At 37.1% G+C, this 23,341-nt stretch overlaps 1 protein-coding gene across 1 annotated transcript in view; it reads right to left on the reverse strand.

The window, feature by feature from the left end:
• The window catches only part of LOC139139541 (cubilin-like), a 33,180-nt gene that overhangs the window by 8,057 nt on the left and 1,782 nt on the right, over positions 1-23,341 (reverse strand). Inside the window, exons 4-25 of the mRNA XM_070708454.1 lie at positions 22,798-23,068; positions 20,318-20,719; positions 18,137-18,490; positions 17,604-17,821; positions 16,826-16,952; positions 15,944-16,312; positions 14,315-14,531; positions 12,529-12,713; positions 11,906-12,052; positions 11,204-11,395; positions 8,893-9,113; positions 7,972-8,095; positions 7,443-7,628; positions 6,658-6,858; positions 5,785-6,084; positions 5,284-5,405; positions 4,416-4,683; positions 3,446-3,850; positions 2,948-3,304; positions 2,494-2,708; positions 1,803-1,929; positions 757-1,131 (exon numbers count right to left, since the gene is read on the reverse strand). Of these exons, the coding sequence (XP_070564555.1) occupies positions 757-1,131; positions 1,803-1,929; positions 2,494-2,708; positions 2,948-3,304; positions 3,446-3,850; positions 4,416-4,683; positions 5,284-5,405; positions 5,785-6,084; positions 6,658-6,858; positions 7,443-7,628; positions 7,972-8,095; positions 8,893-9,113; positions 11,204-11,395; positions 11,906-12,052; positions 12,529-12,713; positions 14,315-14,531; positions 15,944-16,312; positions 16,826-16,952; positions 17,604-17,821; positions 18,137-18,490; positions 20,318-20,719; positions 22,798-23,068 (5,383 nt within the window). The remainder of the gene's footprint in view (positions 1-756; positions 1,132-1,802; positions 1,930-2,493; positions 2,709-2,947; positions 3,305-3,445; positions 3,851-4,415; positions 4,684-5,283; positions 5,406-5,784; positions 6,085-6,657; positions 6,859-7,442; positions 7,629-7,971; positions 8,096-8,892; positions 9,114-11,203; positions 11,396-11,905; positions 12,053-12,528; positions 12,714-14,314; positions 14,532-15,943; positions 16,313-16,825; positions 16,953-17,603; positions 17,822-18,136; positions 18,491-20,317; positions 20,720-22,797; positions 23,069-23,341) is intronic.

Genomic DNA, 23,341 nt, shown 5'->3' on the forward strand with positions numbered 1-23,341 from the left:
CTCAGAGATACCTGGGGCACATCACATTCAAGGACTTTCAAGGACTTGTCCAGCAATTGTCAAGGACTATTTGAGGTCAAAAATATGTCCAGATATCATTTTTACGATATATCATTTTACATATCACTTTTTACAATAACATTACTGCTTCTCTCATCACTTTTGAAAATTGTGGGTGGATTATAGATTTTCCACTACTCAATTTCATTTTCAAAAACTTTTCAAGGATTTATCAGGTTTTAACATTCACAGACTTTTCACGGACCCTGATTTACCACTTTGGCCTTTCAATCCTTTGCATAGTGTGGCAACAGTTACCATCTGGACACATCACCCACACTACGGTAGCAACTGAAGTTAGAGGTCAAGTAAAGTAAGGTAAGTGTTGACTGGTAAATGACCAGGTGGTACATAACTGTCCCAGCATGATATACATCCACATCAAACAATCTAAAACTCACACCCATGTAAACAGTGTCTTAAAATGAACAGCGTTTACTGGTAATTTGACAGCAATTTGCTAGCAAGTACAGTATGTTTTAGTCCTCATTTTCAAGAAGAGTGATAAGTTTGTTGTCAAATGGCAAGGGCAATCCCTCCCCTTCCAAAAAAACCCTCGCCACAACAAGTTGGTTTAATCAGTCCAATTGTATTCATTTATGCAATACAATCCTTTCACATAGAAATAGGAGTGCAAACTGGGACATGATCAATTTTCATTGATGAAGAGACTACAAACTAATGAACGATACTCACTTTCATTGTACTCCGATATCACAACACGAAATCCTCTCTTGGTGATTGTATCATCACTGGTAAACCTCAGCCAGATGTTTTCACCAGTAGAGATGACAGGCAGTGGCATGACCCAAAGTTCTCCTGACAGATGTTGCACCCTGGTGTCAACATCACTGGAGTCCAGACCATTGCCGAGATCCAACCAGTCAAAACCCTGCTCGGTGGCAAAGTCCCGGTACTGTACCAACATTGGCAGTCCAGATTCCGTGGTCACATTCCATTCACAGTGGACATTATCCGGGTAATTTTCGGGGTAGTTGGGGGATTCAATGATAACTGTCTGGTCTCTTTTCACAGTTTGCCACGTACCACATGATTTAGGATCCGGCATTACTGAAACATGAAAGAGTTAAAAATCTATCATTTATACACTGTTTCAGTACATTGTATTTCTTATTTCACCAGCGACATGACTAAGATATTAAGATTGACATCGATGAATGCAAAATTTGGATATTTACAAGCTTTCTGACTGATGCAGACACGATACACAATTTTTAACCCTTTTGCCCCCAGGCTGCATTACAACCTTTAGTTTTCAACAGAGTGGTTGGATTTGCATACAGAGGAACAGGGTGACAGCTTTAAAACACTGACATGTGACATTACACAATGCATTTTGTGATACAAACCTGCAGATGGCAACATGAAAAAAGTAAGATAAAAACTCTGCAGCACATACAGATGTGCTGTGAACAAACGTTTCATTTTAAAAGACAATACCCCTATACTTTGAAAATCTCAGTGATTAATGCCATTCACAGGGATCATTTTCTTAGAAAGAACTCAATATTCAAAAGTGTGGCTCTTCATTTGTTGTTATATTTCTATCTCCACAGAAGCTAAAATTAAAATGTACAGGAATTTGTATACAATGTCACACAAATATAGCTCTTATTGCTTGAGAAGAAGCCTATGAAGTGTCCAAGAGTCTAATGATCCAAACAGAATCAACCTTCACGTAACACACATTCTGAATTAGGAAAATCTTGAAGAGGTCTTACCTTCTCCGTACTGTTGATAAGTCAGGTGGAAGCCCTGGCGGCTGATGGAATTATCCGAAGTAAACACCAACCAAGCTTCATGATTGTTAAGAGTGATGTCTTTTGGTAAATCTGATCCAGTGAGTTCCTGCAAAACAATATATCCACCTTTTGCTCATTGTAATCCATCTAGTTCAAATCACCTCTGCTGCATACAAGTCTAAGCTTACAATCAACACTCAACAACATACAATTACCGGCTTCCAACATATTTCAATGATTAAAAATTGTATCTCATATGTCTTTCCAAGACATATATGATATAAACATACTGTGTTGGCACATACAATGAGAAAAGAAAAACATTTGTGTTGCTTTCATTTAAAATGGATGTGTACTATGATAAGGTGAAATACACAAATATCTAAGAAGACATGAACACCCTGGCATGAGATCTAAATTTTCAGTCAGGTTTTAGGGTCCAATTTGACCCAATCTATGCACATAGTTCCGGAATATTATAAATATATTGTGTGGTGATTCTTTGCTTGTTTCTTCTTAACCGAGGGAATTTCAACATGTGAAAGTTGCCTTGTTCAAATCATGAGATAAGTATACTTTGAAGACTTGACTGTCAAAGTGTATATTACCTTGACTTTGGCCTTTGATTGGATAGGCCCCCTTTCATTGACAATAATACTGGTAGACTTACATAATGCTGAGACCAATCAACAACTGATCCTTCACCAATGTGTAGGTAATCATAGTTTTCTTCAGTTTCAAACACAACAAGTGAGATGAGGATGGTATAGCCTTCTTCCACTGTGATGGTCCACTGGCACTGACTTCCATGTGGGTAGTTCATCGGAAATCCTGAAGATGTGATGTTGCCAGTGGGACCAGTGTGGTCTCCACCACATGGATCAACTAATGAAGAGACAAATAATCGAAACACATGATGAAAATTTGCATAAGATATATAAATAGAAGTATGTATAACAAGATGCATACATGAAAGTATGTGTAATATTTTTATCTAGATATTTTAAAATTGTTTAATAATGTGGAATTTCACCCCTTGTAAAAGTTATGATATATGATAAAACTAACACAACAGCAATACAACATATTTGACATAAGAAAATAAGGAAAATCATGACTTTTACCTGGTACAAAGCGCACATCAAAGCCTTTCATATTGACACTACTATCAGAAGTCCACTGAACCCACAGTTCATCACTGGCTGTACCATATGAACCATCCACAGCCATGCCTGACCACCTGTATAATGAAGACGAAGTCTCCAGGTGGTCTTGTCCAGTTCCAACCTCCAACCAGTCATAACCAAATTCTGTTTCAAAGTCATCTATGACAATCAGAATGTGTTTGCCTGCTAGAGAGCTGTCAACATCCATTCTCCACAGACAGAAATCATCAGCATCATAGTTGTCAGGGTAATTTGGAGATTCAATACTCACGCCGCTATCTGATGTTATTGTGAATGAGCCACCACAGGTCTTGTCTGAAAAATTGATGGGGAAATGTTTTTCAGATTTCATCACACAAAATTGATTATGTTTTGCAGTATTGAGATTATTTTAATGTAATCTGCTATATGAGAAAGAAAGATGGAAGATATAATAAGCCTACTACTATGTCTTACCAGAGTCATCGATCTCTGTTAAGATCAGATGAAAACCTGTCATGGTGACTGTGTAATCACTGGTGAAAGTAAGCCACATCCTGTCACCATGGGATTCATACCATTCCTGTGATGATGACCCTCCAGACAGGGTAAGGTCACTGGTTGTCAGGTCACCGTGGTCCTCTCCATTTCCAAGTGTTAGTCGATCATAGTACAGCTCTGTCTCAAAGGCAACAAAAGTGACGTTGATTCGAGCTCCACTTTCAGACACCACATACCACACACAGTTTTGATTGTTATCATAATCTTCAGGGTAGTTTGGTGACTTGATCTCTTCCTGCCCACCTGTAGGCAGTGTCAGGTTAGTGCCACAGTCTTCGTCTTCAATTGGCTCTGTTGGCAGGGGCTTTGGCTCAGGTAGTTCTGGAACACAGAAATGTACTACTGTAATCTTTTCTCAAACTCTTAAAGATAAGGTATTTGGAAATAAGCAAGTTTTGTTGACATGTTAGTATGGCATTTGTTATTTTTTTTTATCAAATCATAGGTAAGTTACATGTACAAGGTAGTATTCGCAAGGAAAGGAGCTGTGTTTTCCCTGGAAGTTCTTGAAGGTGTCATGAAGTTTACAAAATGCATGTAACTTCAAGGTATCTGATTTTCTATTTAGTTTATACGCCGAAAGATCAAGGACCAAGACATCCTCTGTTGGATTGTGAATGAACCCTGCATTCAAATTCAAACAGATAAACTTGACCTTTGAGTGATAAAGTATACAAAGATTTGCATGGTAGAATGCTTTTTAAAGAAATAAACAACAGAACAGACATTACAATGTCAATTAATTCTTCTCTGCTGCAATAGTTGTTTTCTTTGTGATATTGGTTACTGTGACATAATTAATTGCCCAGATAAAGAAAATTTAGATCATAGTCCAAATGGTCATGAAAAATAGAGCATAAAAATATGATGATCATCACAACTGTACCTTCATCGATCTCTTCCAACTCAATCATAAAACCTCTCAACCTTATGAATCCGTCTGTGATGAATGTAAGCCAGAGCTCATTGGTCTGTGAATTCCAGTACTCCCATGGCTTGAAGATTCCGGACAGACGGTGCATTCTGGAGCTGGAATCTGAGTTGTCGGAGCCTTCCCCTATGTCCAGAAAGTCAAACCATGGCTCTGTGCTGAAGTCACGGATGTGGACTGCAATCACCTTGCCTGGAGATGCACTCACAAACCATTCACAGCGCTGGAAGCAAAGTAAGAATTCACTATACATGGGTGATGGGAGAAAATTTATGATTTAAAATGATCACTTCAATAAGACTACAGAAACTTGTGTAATGTTCTGTGTGTAATGTATCACACACAGAACTATCTATATATTGACTGGATAATGAATACAATGAACAGGAAGATATAAGACAGTATCCATACATCACGTCAGATAATCAAGAGATCTACAATACCTCTATTTTGTTACTTCTACGAACAAAACAGGAGTGTGTCAAACTGTACCTTTTTTCTCATGTACAAAATTTAATTTAGTTTTGTAACATGCCTGAGCTTCTATTGGGCAGTTGGTCTTGTAAGTACCTGCTACTTTGACTGAGACAAAAGTCACAAACTTACAGGCATCATATGTGCCAACATATAACAACAGTCCCTCCAGGACTGTGATATAACCAAGCAAGAGTCAGAACAAAAGCATAGCATCACCCTAACTATGTACCGGTACCTGGAGATATCTCTTGGCAAATACCGGTACTGGCCTAAAGTCTACTACTACTATGTATAAAATGTTGTTGTCCCTGAATAAATAAACATGGTATTTGCTAAACTAGCTTACCTCAAGATTGTCATATCTATCTGGATAGTTTGGTGATATGATTCGTAGAAAGGAGTCATTCTTTACAGAGTATTCGCCGCCACACTTCATAGGTTCAGGTATTGGATAGGGAGGCCTTGCCACTGTGAGGTGTAAAAATTGGGAGAAAAAGAACAAATGGTATCACTTATTCTAGAATAAGGCAGTAAATTTGATTGATTCAAAGTTACAAATGGACTCAGACAAGTAATACATAGCAATATTTATAGCAGACATGAATGGCTGTGATATTTGTGCAAAAACGTGAAGAAGTAAAATACTGATATCAAAACTGGATTTTTGAGCCAGGACTTCTCAGTATCATTAGCAAAATTTGACTATCTATTTGTAACTTTTCTCTAATTCAAATTTGATCTTCATAAATTTGTATACTACAACAAACTTTACAGTGTTTGTTTCCACTTTGGTGTAACTGTCTCCTCTCCAAATCAAATGTGATATAAAACCATTACGCAGTCTTACCTTGGTAGGTTTGTACGGGATAACCTGGCACGTACTCCAGCTGATTCCTGTGGGTGTATGCAGCAACGTACATCATATACCATGTGGCTGATTCCAGTTGGGTTAGCCTCACAGAGTTGCGATCAGCGCCCTCTATGTCAATCACCCAAACACCACCTCTGTAATCAGTGCGGTGGTACTTGACTTTGTAACCTAACACATCACAGTGCTCATCGGCTACCTGCCACCACACATCAATTTCAGATGTTGATCTGGGTTCAGCATCCACTGACTGGACATTCTGATCCTCCTCTGTTAGATCTAATGCAGAGAGGAAGAGATTGGACAAAGACATACATCATTGCCTAAGACAAATATAGTCATATGTAGTACAGATTTTTGTATTCTCTGTACTAAAAACTTCACTTTACACATCTCTTCATAACAAGGGGGAATAGTTGGGGGGAACAGACACTAATGATGATATCTACATACTTGTATTGCAAAACAGTATGACTGTATAAAATTTGTTTCAGTTTCCACACAAAATATTCCCAAATTAAAATAATTTTAACATTTTTTGAAAGCAATTGATTCCAAAGCATATCAAAGTATGCTGCTTCATAGTATTCTGTTACATTCTGTAATTTTGTACTTTGTTTTACAATAAGAGTATGTAAGAATACAGAGGAAAATGGCAAATTATGGAATTGGCGACATTTTAAGTCCAAAGGCTATTTGTTTAGTTACAAGACATTTTCTTCTTTTGTTAACAATATTACAAGTTTGATATGAGTTGCATACAACACTAAAAACGATTGAATCTGTTAAGAATATACACTTTTTAAAGGTGGTTCCTCTTCTAAACACGAAAGTAATGTAGTTGAAACTTACTTTTATGTGGATTTATCTCACAGACATATTCATAGGTAGTAGTACACAAATCATCATAGAAAAGTTTATTCAGTGATCTACCGCAGTCTTCCCCAGAACCATTGCTTGGTTGTCCACTTGCCCAGAGACTGAGATGCCACTCTGTAGGGTGGGAACAGTCGATCCATCTCCAGTCACCTTCAACAGCACGATCTGAATAACCTGTTAGTTGGTGAAAAAGAATTGTTTTTTAAGTGCCACGAGAAGCCTTAATTCCAAGAATTACCTCTGGGTCTGGGGTGGACCTGACATCCAAAGATCCTTGTTGTGAAGATTAAAACACGCTATGTTCTGCAATTGAGCTGAATGACTGATACATGTACAGATGTATTTCTGTTCCTTTCGGGCCACTATTAAATTTAACCTGCACCCGAAAATGTGAAAGCTATTAGTATTCTTGTTTTCTGTTCCAAAGAACCTACATGTAGCAAGTGTTGGATAATGTACCAGGAATTTTAATTTTTTTAAATATCTTTTGTCTTCCTCAAAGTTCAATGTACAATCAAAAAAGCTCACAAGAAACCAATGTACACATAATTCTTACTTTGGATCACATGTGACAGCACCACAGTTTGCAAAACTTTGTACAATATACACAATATATGCACAACACACTGTTTATGCATAAAGTGTTGGTTAAGTTCCCGTCTTGTTTAAACACTTCAGAGAAATGTTTTGAAAGCCTACCACTGGACTATTAGGCTGTCATCAAAGAAAAGTCATACAAAAGGAATGTGAAGAATTACCTATCCAATAGTTTGTACCAGCTCCAACTTGAGACTCTACATAGTCCAATTCATCAACATCATCTATGATCACAAGGTCTGAATCAGTCATTGTTCTACAGTCATCCCTAGCATCTTCCCATGGCAACGGATCACTGACAAATTTATAGCATTTGTTCTCATGGCCGATTACATAACCAGAAGGACCTGGAAATTAAGAAAATGCAATAATTGGCTGATATCGATTGAAACTCACAATGATGTAGAAAAAAATAGCACAATTACAAAATAAGTAAATTGCTTGGTACTCTGAAGAAAGGATATTGCAGGGTACTTTGTAGTGCATATGGTCTTTGATCTTTCGATGTCATTGATAGTTCATTGATACAGTAAAGATCAACTAGAAAAATTTATGCAAAGTTACTTACACCTTGCAAAAATGATTCAACACCATTAATTTCATTGATTATCTGTGCAATAGATGTTCATTGACAACATGGATATGTTCATGATTTGAAATCAGTGTACTTAGTAAGGCATGATTACTTACACTCTGCTACGTAATCTATAGTGAATCCCTCATCAGTTATGGTCCAATCAGATTTAAATCGAAGCCATACTTCATGTGATGGTACAATTTCAGTTTCACCTCTCTGTTTTGTCCCTGTCAGTTCCTACAAAGAAAAGAAACAGCACAATGACATCTTCTGTAGTGTCCACTCCAACGTGACAATCATGAAAGGACACTGGCATCTTGATACAAAACTTGCATATTCACATGTTCTTATATTTACTTGTATCTTTTCCTTTGCCTATTCACATGCGAATTGACTGAATTATCTACATGTCATTGCAGAAAACCTAACCAAGAATGTTTCATCACATCACGTCAAATATATTTGACGAATGTGACCGTGAGAAAAGTTGCTGCTAGTCATATCTAGCTTTGGGGGTAAAAGTTAAGATTGCAATGCTAGGTATATGTTACAGGGGAATTTCTCAAGGGCAAGACAGTGGGATGTTAATTTGAGACAAATATTTGTTGAATTGGAAACTAATGAACTAATTGCAAGGTTATGAACCTTTGTATATCTAGTCAAATAAAATGTAGAAGCCACGTTTGTTATAACCGACAAAACTTTAAAATTTATATGATGAGAAAACACATTTCTGACTGTTATTTTACCCTGTTTGTAGGTCAATATAGTCACATAACAAAATTACAGTGTTCAAAGTTTAATATGCAATGCACTTTGCAGATATCCTTCATGGTAAAACTTGTACATGATAATTGTACCTTGCAAGTTACAAGTTGAGTCCTTCCTACTTAAAAAGAATGTAACAGGATCAGAAGTTTTTCCTATCTTGATATCCATGCACTGGGATGACTTGTACCCTATCATTTCACATCAAATTGTGAAGTTTTACAAGACATGTATGTAATGTATGCATATAAGAAAATCAAACTCACAGTATAAGGCTCTGAGTCTGGGTCAGTACCGATACCAATCAGAACTTTATCATAACGATTCTCCAGCTGGAAGCTGTCAATGGTGATGTGAATGTGATATCCTGGCAAGTACCTGATGGTCCAGATACAGTCTGCATTGTGTGGATAGCCCACTATCTGTGGGTGTCTTGGTGAGACTATGGACCCTGCTTTGTCAGTATGCTCCTCAGGCACACAAGCATCTGTCAAAGTAAACAAAATGTCATCACTTTGGAGTACAATTCTCATTCCTCTTTTTACAATATACTGTTGCTATTAGCACTATTACTAAAAGATTTGATTACTAATTGCAAATTTACAATTTTGTGTTGTACATTAAAGCTATAAAAGACTTGCATGAGAAATATCATGTCTCAAAGTCATTAATTACCGTAACAAAGTTACCTTGAAATAATTTATGACATCTATTGCAACTTAAATGACTGAAACCGTAATCTTTGAGGCAAGTAAGAGGATAGAGAACAAACCACAGACTCATTAACACAAGATCACACCTCTTCAGTAATTAATTTCAAAAGACATCATCTTGTAGCACTCAAAGTCAAAGCAAGTGATTTCACAATATACTGTTGGATGGTATAGTTTTGAGGTAACACTTAAATGTTTTACCGTACTCGTCAGAGTATAAGCCCCTGCTTGTGTATAAGCCCCCCTACTGATTTCAGAGGATTTTTGGAAATGCATTACATCCGTGTATAAGCCCCTACCCTAGTGTAACTCAAATACAGAAAGGTTAGGAGAGTATATTTGGTCATTAAACTTGGTATAATTGCCTTTAGATAATAAAGAAACTATTAAAAGATGTTAAAACAATGGGAAACTGGAGTCCCTTGACAGTATCGTAAGGAAATGACACGCTTTTCCAGTGCTTGCTTGATTCTTTGACCCTGCTCACCCCATCCCCTAAATAGAAGTCTCACTCACGTCCGCCATTGTTTATTATTATTTTAGACCACGATGTTTCATCCTCTGAACATGCAGTTTCTTTTATTTGAAGCAATTATCCTTTCATTTGTGAAGACTTTCCTGGTGACTATTACAATTTTCACTGCTATGTTGTTGTTTTCACAAGATGTAGACAGTTTAATACTGGAATGTTGAGTTGCCTTTCCGTGTAGGCAGTACATGCCAGTTCACATTACTGTTGATTAGCAGCATGCATGACATCTTTGTTTCAAGTTTGGGTTTTTTTGACGCTGAAATTTCACCAAAATGCCACTTCGGTATTCAGAGATTGTGTAATCAATTTCTTTCGATGTGTAAGTCGATTTTGAACGCGATAGAAAGATCAAGTGGTGTTGAAAAAATCGTGCATAAAATTAGCATAAATTAAGCATCCATGCGGTTGCTTGAGTATAAGTCCCTCCCCTAGTTGGGGCTTATACTCAGACGAGTATGTACTACTGTAATAGAATTGCATCCCTATGATTATATACAAAGAGTACAAATCTATAACACTCTTATTACCCTAAGAGCAGATGCTTAAAGCCCCAATACCTGCCAATGTCTGATACACCGATCTCAAAATATCCTCAGTTATCCAAGAGTTTACTTTGAATAAGTTTGTAACACTGTCATGTGTCAAAAGTGGCATGTACATTCAAATGTTCAGACATCATTTTAGATTTCCCGCCATTTTCAAAAACTAAACATATGACAGAGAAAATAAAGCTTACAACAACAAAATGTTGGCCATTGTGTGTTGTCCATTCAGGTAAATGGCATAATGGCATAATGCTTGTTTCTGGAATGATCACAATGTATATAAGCAAGAAATACTGTTTCTTTGTACTTTTCCGTGAAGGCCCCATTTTATGAGTGCGGCACCCGTTTATTATTCAGCCTGTTGAAACATGTAGGCATGGTCCAAATCAGCGAGCAATGATACTTCTATACACGTCCTTCAGTCAGCACATTTACAAAAACCAACTTTGGTTTCAAAATAAAATGAGGAAAATAATGCATTAAATTTGCAGCTGTTTGGGCTTTAACTAAAAGTGATCAACATCTGTTGAAAACTTTCTCAAGGGAGATACAAATAACCTAATAATTTTGAAAATATCCATGCAAGTACCACAGAAATTTGAGTATGAATTTTACACAAACATCTACATTAGATTTACTGCAAATATTTAACACACAAACACACAAGTACACACAAAAAGCACATGGCAGTTGGAACTGGCATCAAAGCTTGCCTACATTGCCAAGAATAAGTACTGAGTTTCTGCAAAAAACAGATGATCTATTAGCATTTACACATAATACTTACCATCATAGTATGTTAAAATAAAACCTCCAGCAGTGATATCCTCATCTGATCTAAACGTAGTCCATACTTCGTTGCTATCTGTGATGAACTGATATGGTAATACTTGCATGGTCCCAGACCAATGTACTACACGACTTGGTAAATGGGTGGAATCTGTGCCTGTACCAATATCCATCCAGTCAAAGAATGGCTCTGTATTGGTGAAGTAAAGAGATTAAATATTGGTGTAAGACGGGTTCGACGAAGCTAGTTAAAATACAAAAACAAACCTGACCTCTGAGTTGCTATACCTGCAATGATACTTGCTTGGCTTATGAGCTTGGATTTGACATGTCTTTTCAACGATCATTGTCTGCTTGAATCAAAATGCAAACTGTTGTGAAAGATGACTCTGACAGTTTATGGTAACTAACATAGGGACTTATCATAGTTGCAGGAAAGTATTCTGGAAAATACCAACGAGGACACTATAATCACCACAAGTTCCAAATTTTAATGGCCTTGCCAAATAAAAGTTTAATCAGTACACTAGCTGACATTTCTCTAACACCTGTCATCAGGTTTTGTGCTGCTGGATGTCTTATGTCTTTGAAAACAGATTGATTGATTGACAAGTAAAAGGTTGATATGTCATAGTGAAAAATTATTGATTCTTGACAGTGTAATGAGTAGAAGTCTTACAAGTTCTGATGATACACATACCTGTTTGGAAATATGTGACTGTCACTCTTATATTACCACCAGACACTGTATTTAACTGCCAGTTGCAAAATTCATTGTTTTGATATGCTAGGTGGAACAATTGGTAATTGAAAGGGCTTTCAGGAATTGAGAACTGCCCTTCACAACCTAAAGAGGGAATAAGAATTGAGTGCACTGTTAGTATATATGAATATGACTTCTAAAGGCAAAATATACAGTACAGTATCAAACTATATTTTGACAACTTTAAACTTGTTTTTGTATTCTTTTACCAGTGTATCCAAGAAAACGTAATGCAAATACTTGCTCAAACAGTGACAGGTATTGTGTTATTTTTGGCCAACATGGGAAAAGTTTTGTCTTTCATTTAGTTAAATACTTCTATCATAGCATCTTCCTCATTAAACATCAGGAAGGGAAAAATACCACACTTAACTACACTTTATTTTCACATCAAGAAACCTATGTTCTGTGATTCAAATGGATACCCTAAGTTTTTGGTTAAGGTCTATGTGTTTAAATTGTGAGAATATGGTATATGCATTTTGGAAACTCATTCTAATGCAGGACAACGTATGCAAAGCTAAGTACAAAGTATTCTGATGATTATAGCATTCATTTACTTGTGTCTTCTTCAAACTCAATATGAAAGCCTCTTCTAGTTTCACTCTCATCAGTGACAAATCGCAGCCATATTTGAGATCGGTGTGATATGAATGCATTTGGAATTTCATCTCCAGAGATAACCCTGAGTCTGCTGGACTTGTCAGAGACATCATTGCCATCACCAATTTCAAGATAATCTTTCCTAGAAGACAGAGCAAAAATTCATGGTCAAAGTGATATTATAATGTGTCACTTTCCAAATTATTCATGTAAGAAGGGCAATAACAGTTTATCAAAACCAGTATCACAATGGGGCTGACTTCATGGGATTAAGTAAATGGAGCATGACAATTGCAATAGACACACCTTTCTTGGTCATCATTTACATACTTTCAAAATTTAAAGTAGATCATTGCATTTCAAACTGATATGAACAGACAGTCAATTTATCATGCTATTATGCCAAACAGGAATGAATCAAAAGGCCACAGTGACAGCTCAGGTTATGTATCTATGGATATATCCCTTCATTACAGTTTATAAGTACACTATATTGACATATGGTGGAGTACCGGTAGCCTTTTGAGTGATATTCCTCTGACTTTTCCATTTATGAGATAGTTGTCAGTTTCTTAAAAATCAAAAGTTCATCTGTTTTGCATGTTGTCTACTGGTTCACTTTCACATACTCCCCATGCATGGATGCATACTACCCAGTACATGTACTTGAAGGTTAGCAACCAGATGTTTACTTTCCACCATACTGATTTCAAGTTGAGAGGAAGTGCAAGGATTTTTTACTTTCTTCGCATGTGGGAACCAAAAATTTTTCCAATATGGGGATAAAATTTATGCCATGGCAGACCATATAGTTAGGTATTCCGAATATTACAAGCAAAGCAGCAAGAAAAATTAACATGAATGAGAGATGTAAAAATTTGAAAGTCGATTCCTTCATCGTTTCTCCCAATGTAAAGTATGTCCCTATACTTGATGGAACACAATGTCTGCTATTTATGGAAAAAGGCTTATGCTATATGGTAACATGAAATGTTTCGATGTTTAATTTGCCATTAAAAACCAAAAACTTGCTTTTCAGGATCATAGTTAAAAGTTCCAAAAGCATAGTCTGTTGCTTATTTATTGATGCCATAGTTTACACCAACGGAGCTTCCCATTTAGTTAAGACACGGTCCCTTTGGTGGAGGGACTGTGGTTAAGACAGCTTCTTCATTGGTGTGGTATATTAGTGTACCCAACTCATGCAGCTGTCACTAAACCACAACAATTTCATTCTCTGCACAGACAAAACCCTCCACTGTCTAATGATCCCCACATGGCCACATCAGGGAACTGGTGGAAAGTCACAGCTTCTTAGTAGGCGATTTGAAGTGTCTGCCTACATATCATCTTGTAGCAAACTATAAAATTAGCCCACACTTCTGGTGAAAACACAGTGCTGGAGCAGCACCTGTAGTCACGAAAGTTGAAAATTTGTTATTTTCAACAGAACTCAAAACTGACATACTGAACTTATCGTTTTAATCTGCTATGCTGTAACAGCAAAGGCATACATCCATAAATATTGAAAAATACAGGGTTTGTATACCTGAAGCTCTGTAAAATGGACACTTTGAATGTTCAACTTTGTTACTGCAAAGCCCAGGCAGTACAAACAATTTCTACATACCCTGAAGAATATGAAAAAGGCATATATTGTAGTCGGCTAGCCACAATCAGCCAGTGAAAATGAGCCATCTGTTGCGTGAGCTATTACAAAAGTTACACACATCAATCACTTACCTTTTCTCTGTCTCAAAGTCAAGAAAAGTCACTTTGATTCGCCTTCCTGTCGTAGAATTCACTGTCCATTCACAGTTCAGATTATTGTCATAGTCGCTGGGGTAGTTTGGAGAAGTGATGTTGACAATGCCGCTGGCAGGAACAATAACATGCTGTCCACAAGGCTGAGGTGGCAGGGAAGTTGCCGTAGGGTCTGGTTTAGGTTCACTTGTTTCAGCTGTAGTGATAGAGTAAATTATGACCAAATTTCAATAACTCTTATCTCTTCTGTACAATATAAATTTCAAAGCATGTCAGTCATACCAAATCCCTTTATGTTGTGTGTAACACAGTCTTGCATTATGTATGTCTTTTCATTTTGTTAAAAGAGAATTAGGTCAGACAAATTTTGGTGGCAAAAGGTGCACAGTGTAAATACCAAAATGCTGAAATAGATATTTATAACCAAATACAAATCATCTCACTTTTCTAAAGATTTACAACTACAGTCAATGCCATTATTCTTCGGTGGGGCAAGTTGGTAATTACCTACCAATTTAGCTAGGGATATTGCAATATACCAAGGGAACTTCCTAAGCCAAACTCTGTTTTCCTATCTGCAGCGGCAAGATGAAATCTAAACAAACACAGCGGGTAACAAATTTTACAGCCACCAATGGTGATCTGATACCGGGATGAACCATAATGTACTCCACTGTCCGCTTTATGTTTCAGTAATTTAGCTGGTCAGACGGAACTTTGGTAGTGATTTTGTATGTGTGGCTCAGTTCATCGTGTAGTATGTTGAACACTGTTCTGATTGCCAGCTGGTTAGGTACAGTACAAGTATTCTACTGAAAAAAGTATTTTGTCAATATTTTAACGGCTGCAATCAAAGGTTTCTTCACCCACAAAAAATTAAGCACCTAGTTGTGCAGGTCATGTCAAACTTTTTGAATGTGGCCTTCCAGGATGTTTTGGGCAATGGTACTGAGAATGAGATGGGCGATGACATGCTGAAGTGCCGTCTGTGGTGCATTTATTCTCTGAGCGATATTTATCATATATAGTTTCAACTTCATGTAGCTTCGTACAATTTTGTCATCTTGTCTCGAATTTCGATGGAGCTTTCAAGACAGACTGTAAAGTTGAATTTTTTGAGTCACTGATTGCTTTTGAATCAGACTCCTGTGAACCACACAGTAAAGACCAGCTTTTGAAAGATTAATGTACATGGGGTGATCTCAAACTTTTGTACAAAATACCATGTTTTGTAATGATGTTACTTCATGCAGCTTTTTCAAACCTAGTTATGTGCAATATTTATCAAAAAGAAGACAAGGCACGATATGATCTCTTAGGATCATGTTTTATTCCTTGTAGTTTTCATTCCCCAATCCAGTCCCCTTTTAACGAACCTACATGAAAATGGTTCATCCCAGTTATCAGATCACCATTGCTGGCTGTAAAATCTCATTACCTGCTGTGTTTGTTTAGATCTCATCTTGCCGCTCCAGATAGGAAAACAGAGTTTGGCTTAGGAAGTTCCCTTGGTATATTGCAATATCCCTAGCTAAATTGGTAGGTAATTACCAACTTGCCCCACCGAAGAATAATGGCCTTGACTGTAAGAGTACATGGACTACTCACTGTCCCTTTCATCAATGTACAGCAGAAACCCTCTGAAGTTGACGGTGTCATCACTGCTGAAGGTGATCCACAAACTGCTAGAGTCTGTCACAACAGGAGGTATGTAATCCATTCCCGAAAGTCGAAGCTCACGGGTTGTCAGGTCAGTTTCATCACTGCCTCCACCTATGTCTACCCAATCATAACCCTTCTCAGTGGCAAAATCTCTGAAGTTGATGGTCATTGGTCTTCCCGACTCAGCTGTCACTTTCCATACGCACCATGAGTTGATGTGGTAATCCGCTGGGTAATTTGGTGATTGGATGTACAGTCTTGAGCCAGTCTTCAACTCCATGTCTGTCTCACCGCATGGTTTTGCAGGCAGTAGCTCTATGATGAGAAAGATATATGAAAATCGATTCATGAAAAAATTATCAAACAAAATATAAACTGAATGAGCTTCAAAAAAGTCTACATTGTCTTATCTATATTCAACAGTGGACTTGAGAAAATTTTCCAAGATTTCAAGATAGAGAGAAGACTACACATCTTTTACATGACTGCATCACAAAAGCCATACAATCACATGTTGTGGTTCCCTAATGTTGCTGTCTATATACCGTACCCACTGCTACCAATTATATTATAAGTTGGCAAGATAATGCACTTTTCATTTGTAATCTTACTTAGTTGCATTGGTGTTTTGACAAAGTGAAAGCTTATCTGCCACCTCTCCAAATATAACAAGCACATGACCCTATGTTAGGTACAGTTTTTCTACAATGAAAACTTCATAAAGTGTGAGACGTTTGAACAGCAACAAGTGAAAGCTGTAAATTATATATGATCAATTATCTCTCTTGGATAAAATACAGTTCTGATATATAAGAGTAGACATTATACCTTCTGCAAAACCCTCATAAGTGAAGTAGAAGCCATCACCACTGATTGAATAATCTGAGGTGAAGTGTACCCATGCTTCATCACCATTCAAAATCACATCTTTGGGAATGCCAGTACCAGTGAATTCCTAAAGAAGGAGGTAAAATAAACCAGGTTCTCACAGAAATGTTGTATATTTAGTATTAATATTTAGGAACAATGACAGAGCAAGGGAAACTTAGTCTTGACAGACAAAAACTTTCTGTATTTTAGTAACTTTAAAGGGACAAAGTCGGCCATTTTTCATGAATTTTGTTTGATACGAGATGCTACTTATTTTGTTTGACATGTTGAAAGATACTGAATGAATGGGTGGCCATGCATATATTCGACCCCGGTTTTAGACAAATTAAATGAAACCATGGAAAAATGCATTATTGGTCATGACCATTGATAAATTCATTTTCTTGAGGGTTTCATGTATCATGTCTAAAACTGGGGTCGAATATATGCATGGTCACCCATTCATTCAGTATTGTTCTTCCTATTTATAGTACAATAATGGATCAATATCTTGGGCGCGTGTCTGGATACATGTAGCATATTCTAGCAATCATCAAATGGATTCCTTGATACTGAACAACTGTGAATGCAAAGAAGCAGCTACAGAATACATATGAATGATATGTCGGACGCCTGGAAAGGGGAAATGTTATGTATTGGGCGTTTCATAAGGCTTTTTAGTGCACACAAAAATCTCTTGTTCTCAATGGTAGATGTAATATTACAGGATACTTACAAAGGCATGGGATCCACTAGTTTCTTGAGTTCCATTTCCAATATACAGGAAATCATACCCACTTTCAAGGTCAAAATCATGGAATGAGATTTTAATTCTACTGGCTCCAGGCACAGTGATGGTCCACATGCAGTCACTTCCATGGGAATATTTGTCAGGATAGCGCGGAGATGACAAGTTGCCTGGGTTTCCAGACACAGCACCACCACAAGCCTCATCTAAAATGTATGAGTAATGGCATTGTTACACTGTTGTGTAGGTTGCACTAAAATTTTCAATTACCAGTAACATTATAAAAGCATGTCACACTAAGTATATAATGGAGGTCTGCAAATTTTACTGGCATTTTATAACTTCTGAAACAATAAATCTGTTTTCAAATTCATGTGACCAAAGTTGATCTCAAAAGGGACATTTCAGCACTTTCAAAATAATTATTACATGATTTATTTACTTGTTTATTTATTTTATTTATAGATATGTTTTTTTACTAATTTACAAAAATAATCTATTCAAGTATAAAATAAACTTACCAACTACAAATGACACTTGAAAACCTTTGTCAGTGACTGAATGATCTGATATCCATGTAACCCATATTGTATCACTGTATGTTGAAAAAGATCCCTCAACGTCAGAACCAGAGAGTCGAAACAGACGAGAGCTAGTGTCAATGGGATCTGAACCACTGCCTACTTGGAACCAATCATAAAAATCTTCTGTTTGGAAGTCATTGATGACAACCAGAACATTTTCACTGGATTCTGTTGCAATTGTCCATTTACACAAATCTTCATTGTTGTAGTCCTGCCCCTCTTGATAGTTTGGTGAGTAGATCTCCACAGATGCACCAGTTTCATCTGCAATCACCAAGTCCTCACCGCATTCTGTTTAGGAAAATAAGAAGGTTGAAAAGAAAAGACTAGATGAATTGCCACTGGAAAAAATACATGAAAATTTATACTACTTAGATCATTATTGATAAAAAAAGAACTATGAGTATGATAGTATCAGAAGACTAGTGAAGAATAATTGAAAACACGTCAAAGAAAATTGCTACCTGTATGTCCATATGAGATATAAAAAAAACATATCTCACAATTGACATTATTGTACATGTGGAGTTTCATGATGAGTTTCAGTAACACTGGATGTAAAATTGCATTTATACAGTAAATGCACAGTTCAACAACTTTTGGTGTAACAAGTTGCTAAAATGGTATTGTCCTTAACATTAGGCATAGAGTCCAATGTCCGCCCATGTAAAATACAGCTAATTCAAATATTCCCCTACATTAACAATAATCAAAGTGTCTCGCTAGCTAATTAAGAACCCAACTAATTACAACTTCCCTTTAGTGAAGCATGCATATGATTCAAAGTGTTTTACAGTAAATCCTTGTATTTTATTGGGTGAGAGGCTTCTTCTGCTGTTGGAAAATATGATTGATGTGACACATGTACTGCATTGCTTTTGTACACACTTGATATGGCTAATTGAAAAATATGTTATTTTCACCAAATTTGAATCACCATAACTATCACATCATTCTTGCAGATTTGGTACTGTGAGCATGGATAACATTTACACTCATATTCCACAACTGAGAAACACAAAAAATGTATTCCTTCAATTTTTACTTCATGCTGCAACATTACTGTGGCATGCTTTCAACACAGCTATATTTGCTCACCATACGGTCACAGTGCTCAGTGCACAGCGCCCACAGTATCTGTTTGTGTTCGTTTTAAGACAGGAAATACAGAATCCTGGGTGTTTAATATGGTTGTTTTTGTTGTTATTTATGTTGTTATTGGGTAATAAAAATTGAAGATGTAAAAGAAAAATAATGATTGATAGAACTTCCACAGCTTTGAGGTGCCAAGAGGATAGAAGAACAGAATCACTGTTATCGTTCTTTCTTTCCTGCAGTTTACATGGATACACATACACAATACCCATACCATTTCTTTCTTATGTACACCGGTGCTGTTTTGGCACTTCAAAGTCTTGGGAGTTCTATATTACTTTCTTTTAGAGTTATTTAGAAGGCTGAAGAACAAATAAATAAACAAAAAGAATATACCTTTGTTCTTCAATCATGCTGTATTACCAAATAACAAAATAATAAACGACAACAAAACCTACAAATAATAACCGCGATAGTACACACGTGGTTTTACCATTTCAAAAAAAAAGTCTCAAAAGCATACAGGCCCTGTCTTTTAGATATAACCTTTCGTAATTTTGCGTTATTTGAGAATTTGTCTGTGTAACCCCGCTGGCGGTCAGAATGTCCAAAGTTCGGGTGTTACGTAACTCCAATCTTTCCAATCAAAGTTGAACCACGGGAGGTGGAGGAACCGCGCGAGCTGGGCATTTGACACTCGTAAGTCGTGAATCGAAATTTCATGTATTTATTCTTGAATTCAAACATGTCAGAGTAGCGACTTTCAACTCAAATGACGGAGGTGAAAATGCATAGTTTATGTGTGGAAGTAATAAAAGACTTCTGGTACAGTCATCTTTTATTATGTATCAACCGGCTCGGCATAGGGACGCTGCCAAGCCACAATATGTCGTCTGCACAAGTACTTCCGGCCGACAAAATGTGCGAAATTCAATTTGCATAGATTGGAAGTAGTGGAGCGTCTCCATAAACAGGAATATGGGCAATGGCTTTTCCAAATTATATCATTGTTGGTTAACTCACCTAAATCTTCTGTTATCGACTCAACAGTCAAATGAAATCCCTTTTCAGTGATAGTATTATCTGACGTGAATGTTATCCAGATATACTCGCCGATAGACTCGTGATCCAAAGGGTAGTCTGTACCAGTGACGCGCAACCGACTTGTCGTCAGATCGCTCTCGTCGAGTCCGTCGCCAAGCTCCAACCAATCATGCACAGCCTCTGTCTCGAAGTCGACAAAAGTAACTAGTAGTCTTGCGTCTGGGTCGGTAGCTACCTTCCAAACACACCTCTGATCGTTGTCGTAGTCCAGCGGATAGTTTGGGGAGTAGATGTGTACAGCGTCTTCGTGCACAGTGATGTTTTCTCCGCAGATCGCTATCGGTGGGGGAACTTCCGGTTCCGGTCTTGGATCAGGTATACCTGAGAATTGAGCAATCAGGGGCTTTTAATTTTAAATCTTCACCATTGTAAAATATGGAGGGGAGTTTATATTAGCGGCACATTAAATTAGCGAATTTAAACACTTAGCTAAATTTGCTAAAAAAGGATGCTAGCTAAAAAAAACTTGTTCTACAGTGTGTGTGTGTGTGTGTGTATAGGATATAAGCTTACATATATATATATGTAAATATATATATAAAGACTGACAATTTAACGTAACTCCTTGATATTGGACGCTATTTTCCGGACATTTGCTGTCTTTTGGGGTAAAGGCCTACTCTCATACTTTTTAATTATATTGCGCTCGGCATCTTGACGTCACAATGTTCGGACAAAATGAATCTAAAAGTCGGCATTGTTTTGAAGTGAGTAAAGTCTGATCGACCGCAAAAGTTTGATATCTTCTAGAGATAATTTCTCTTTCATGCTGAGAGGCTCTTTTTCTTGCCAGATACGTATATCATTTACTCTCGAGGGGGCGCACTCGACATTCGAATTCGACAGGGTAGTGTACTCTCTACTGCATTAGGCCTATTCCTTATTTTCATCAATGATTTATTTACTGAGCTTGAGTCCAGTAAAGTCGGCTGTTTTATCGGTTCATCGTTTGTAGGCGCACCTGCAATTGCTGATGATATTTCAATTTTGACACCTACTCGTTCCAGTTGCCAAAAGCATGTTGTTAGTAATTTTTGTTCCCTTTGGAGACTGAAACTCTCAACAAGTAAGAGCCGTCTTATTATTTTCGGAGAAATCTGAACACAAAAGTAGACCTATGCATTGTGCTGTGTTTATAAATAACGAGGCAATACAAGAAACTGACTTCAATACCACCGTTGGCATGCAATTCAATAGTACTTTATCATCTTTAGATAGGAGAGTTTCTGCGTGTAAAAAAGCCAGATCCATTATTAATTCTCAGCGTAGCTCTGGTGTTGGACCAAATGGGATTAATCCTATCATTGGTGCAGAGGTTTGGGAAAAAAATGTGTATGCCTGCAGCTTTCCACACATGTGAACTTTGGACAGTCTCTGATACTGAAATGTTAATGTTAGAACGGTGCCAGCGATATGCTGCAAAAATAATACAAGGTTTACCGACAAGAACTTCATCGGACGTTGCTATAAGTACGATTGGCCTGTACTCAATGGAAGCACACTTAGATTTATGTAAATTAAGATTTTTTGGAACATTGTGTCGTCTTAGTAACTCTGCTTTGTGCAAAAAGGTCTTCCTAAATCGTCTTTTTGAATTCAAACTATCAGTCATTGAAAGTCAAAGAGGCTTTATTCCTGATGTGTTACGTATTTTAGCAAAGTATGACCTGTTATGTTTTCTGGAAGAATTCTATTTGTCAGGATTCTTTCCTAACAAAGCAACTTGAAATTAATAGTTAAAGACACTGTGTTTGAAAGAGAAAATGTCTTGCGGAAGGGTAGACTCGAAAGTAAAAGGGAATTTGATTTCTTTCATATTGTGCATCCAAAAATTGAACCACTTTTCTTATTGCTCTTTGCAAAATTGTTTCCTTTCTTCAAAGATACTGCGATGTATATTTTACAGATCCTTGCAAATTTGGAAATAATACATTGTCCAAAATGTGAGGAAGACACGAATTATTTGCTTATCCGTTCTGCTGTAGCCTGCACAGAAACAGAACAACAAAGGATTGATCTTTGGTCTAAGTTGATTAACCACACAAGTGTGCACTTTACAGTTTTCCTTAATGACCTCAGTGATGAATATTTTGTTTCAGCAATGCTTGGAAACGAATATATCATCAACGATTTCAGCTCTGAGGATAGTACGTTTCTCGTAAAAACTTCCCTGGAATTTTTTCAGACAATATTTTTGCGTTAATTAGTTTCATTCTTCTCTCTGATATAACTGTTATGACTCTTAAAATGTAAATATGTATGTTGCTGTGACTCTTCTTTGCAAAGGAGGAAATAAAGAAACAACAACAACAACAACAAACTTGATCGGTGGCCTGGATGCGGTGGTATACTCTCCCTCCGAGACGGAAGCTAAGAGTTAACTTTAAAGATGTGCTTACTTGGTGTCGTTTCTTTAATCTCAAGTAAGAAACCACGCCTTACAAGAATATAATCGCTGGTGAAACGCAACCAGATGCTTGGACCCGATGATGTCCAATGATGCCACGGATAACCACTGCCGGATAACTCATGTACCAGTGTATCTGATCGACTTGAGTCGGAGCCTTCACCAATTTCCAGGACATCGTACAAGTTCTCTGTTCTAAAATCCCTTATGTAAACTGTGATCACCTTGTCATTAGATGTCGCATTGACGAACCATTCACAATACTGAAATTAAAAACATAATATGAAAAAATGCCCGTTTGGAACGATGTGGCTTTATCAAAGGATCATAGACTCTTTAAATTTATGGTAGGCCTATACTATTGTGATTGGAAAAGAGAACTTGAATAGTGACGATAAACGAGTCAGTAACTTCGCTTTTTCGGACACTTTACCTATCGGCCTAAACGTTGTCTCAGTAACGGAGGCGTCTACCTGACTGTCCAAAGCCTAGATAGCAAAATGCAGCCTGAGATCGATAGAATGAGGTGACAGAAG

The sequence above is a fragment of the Ptychodera flava genome, chromosome 8, assembly GCF_041260155.1.
Source record: "Ptychodera flava strain L36383 chromosome 8, AS_Pfla_20210202, whole genome shotgun sequence".
In the NCBI taxonomy this organism is placed as follows: domain Eukaryota; kingdom Metazoa; phylum Hemichordata; class Enteropneusta; family Ptychoderidae; genus Ptychodera; species Ptychodera flava.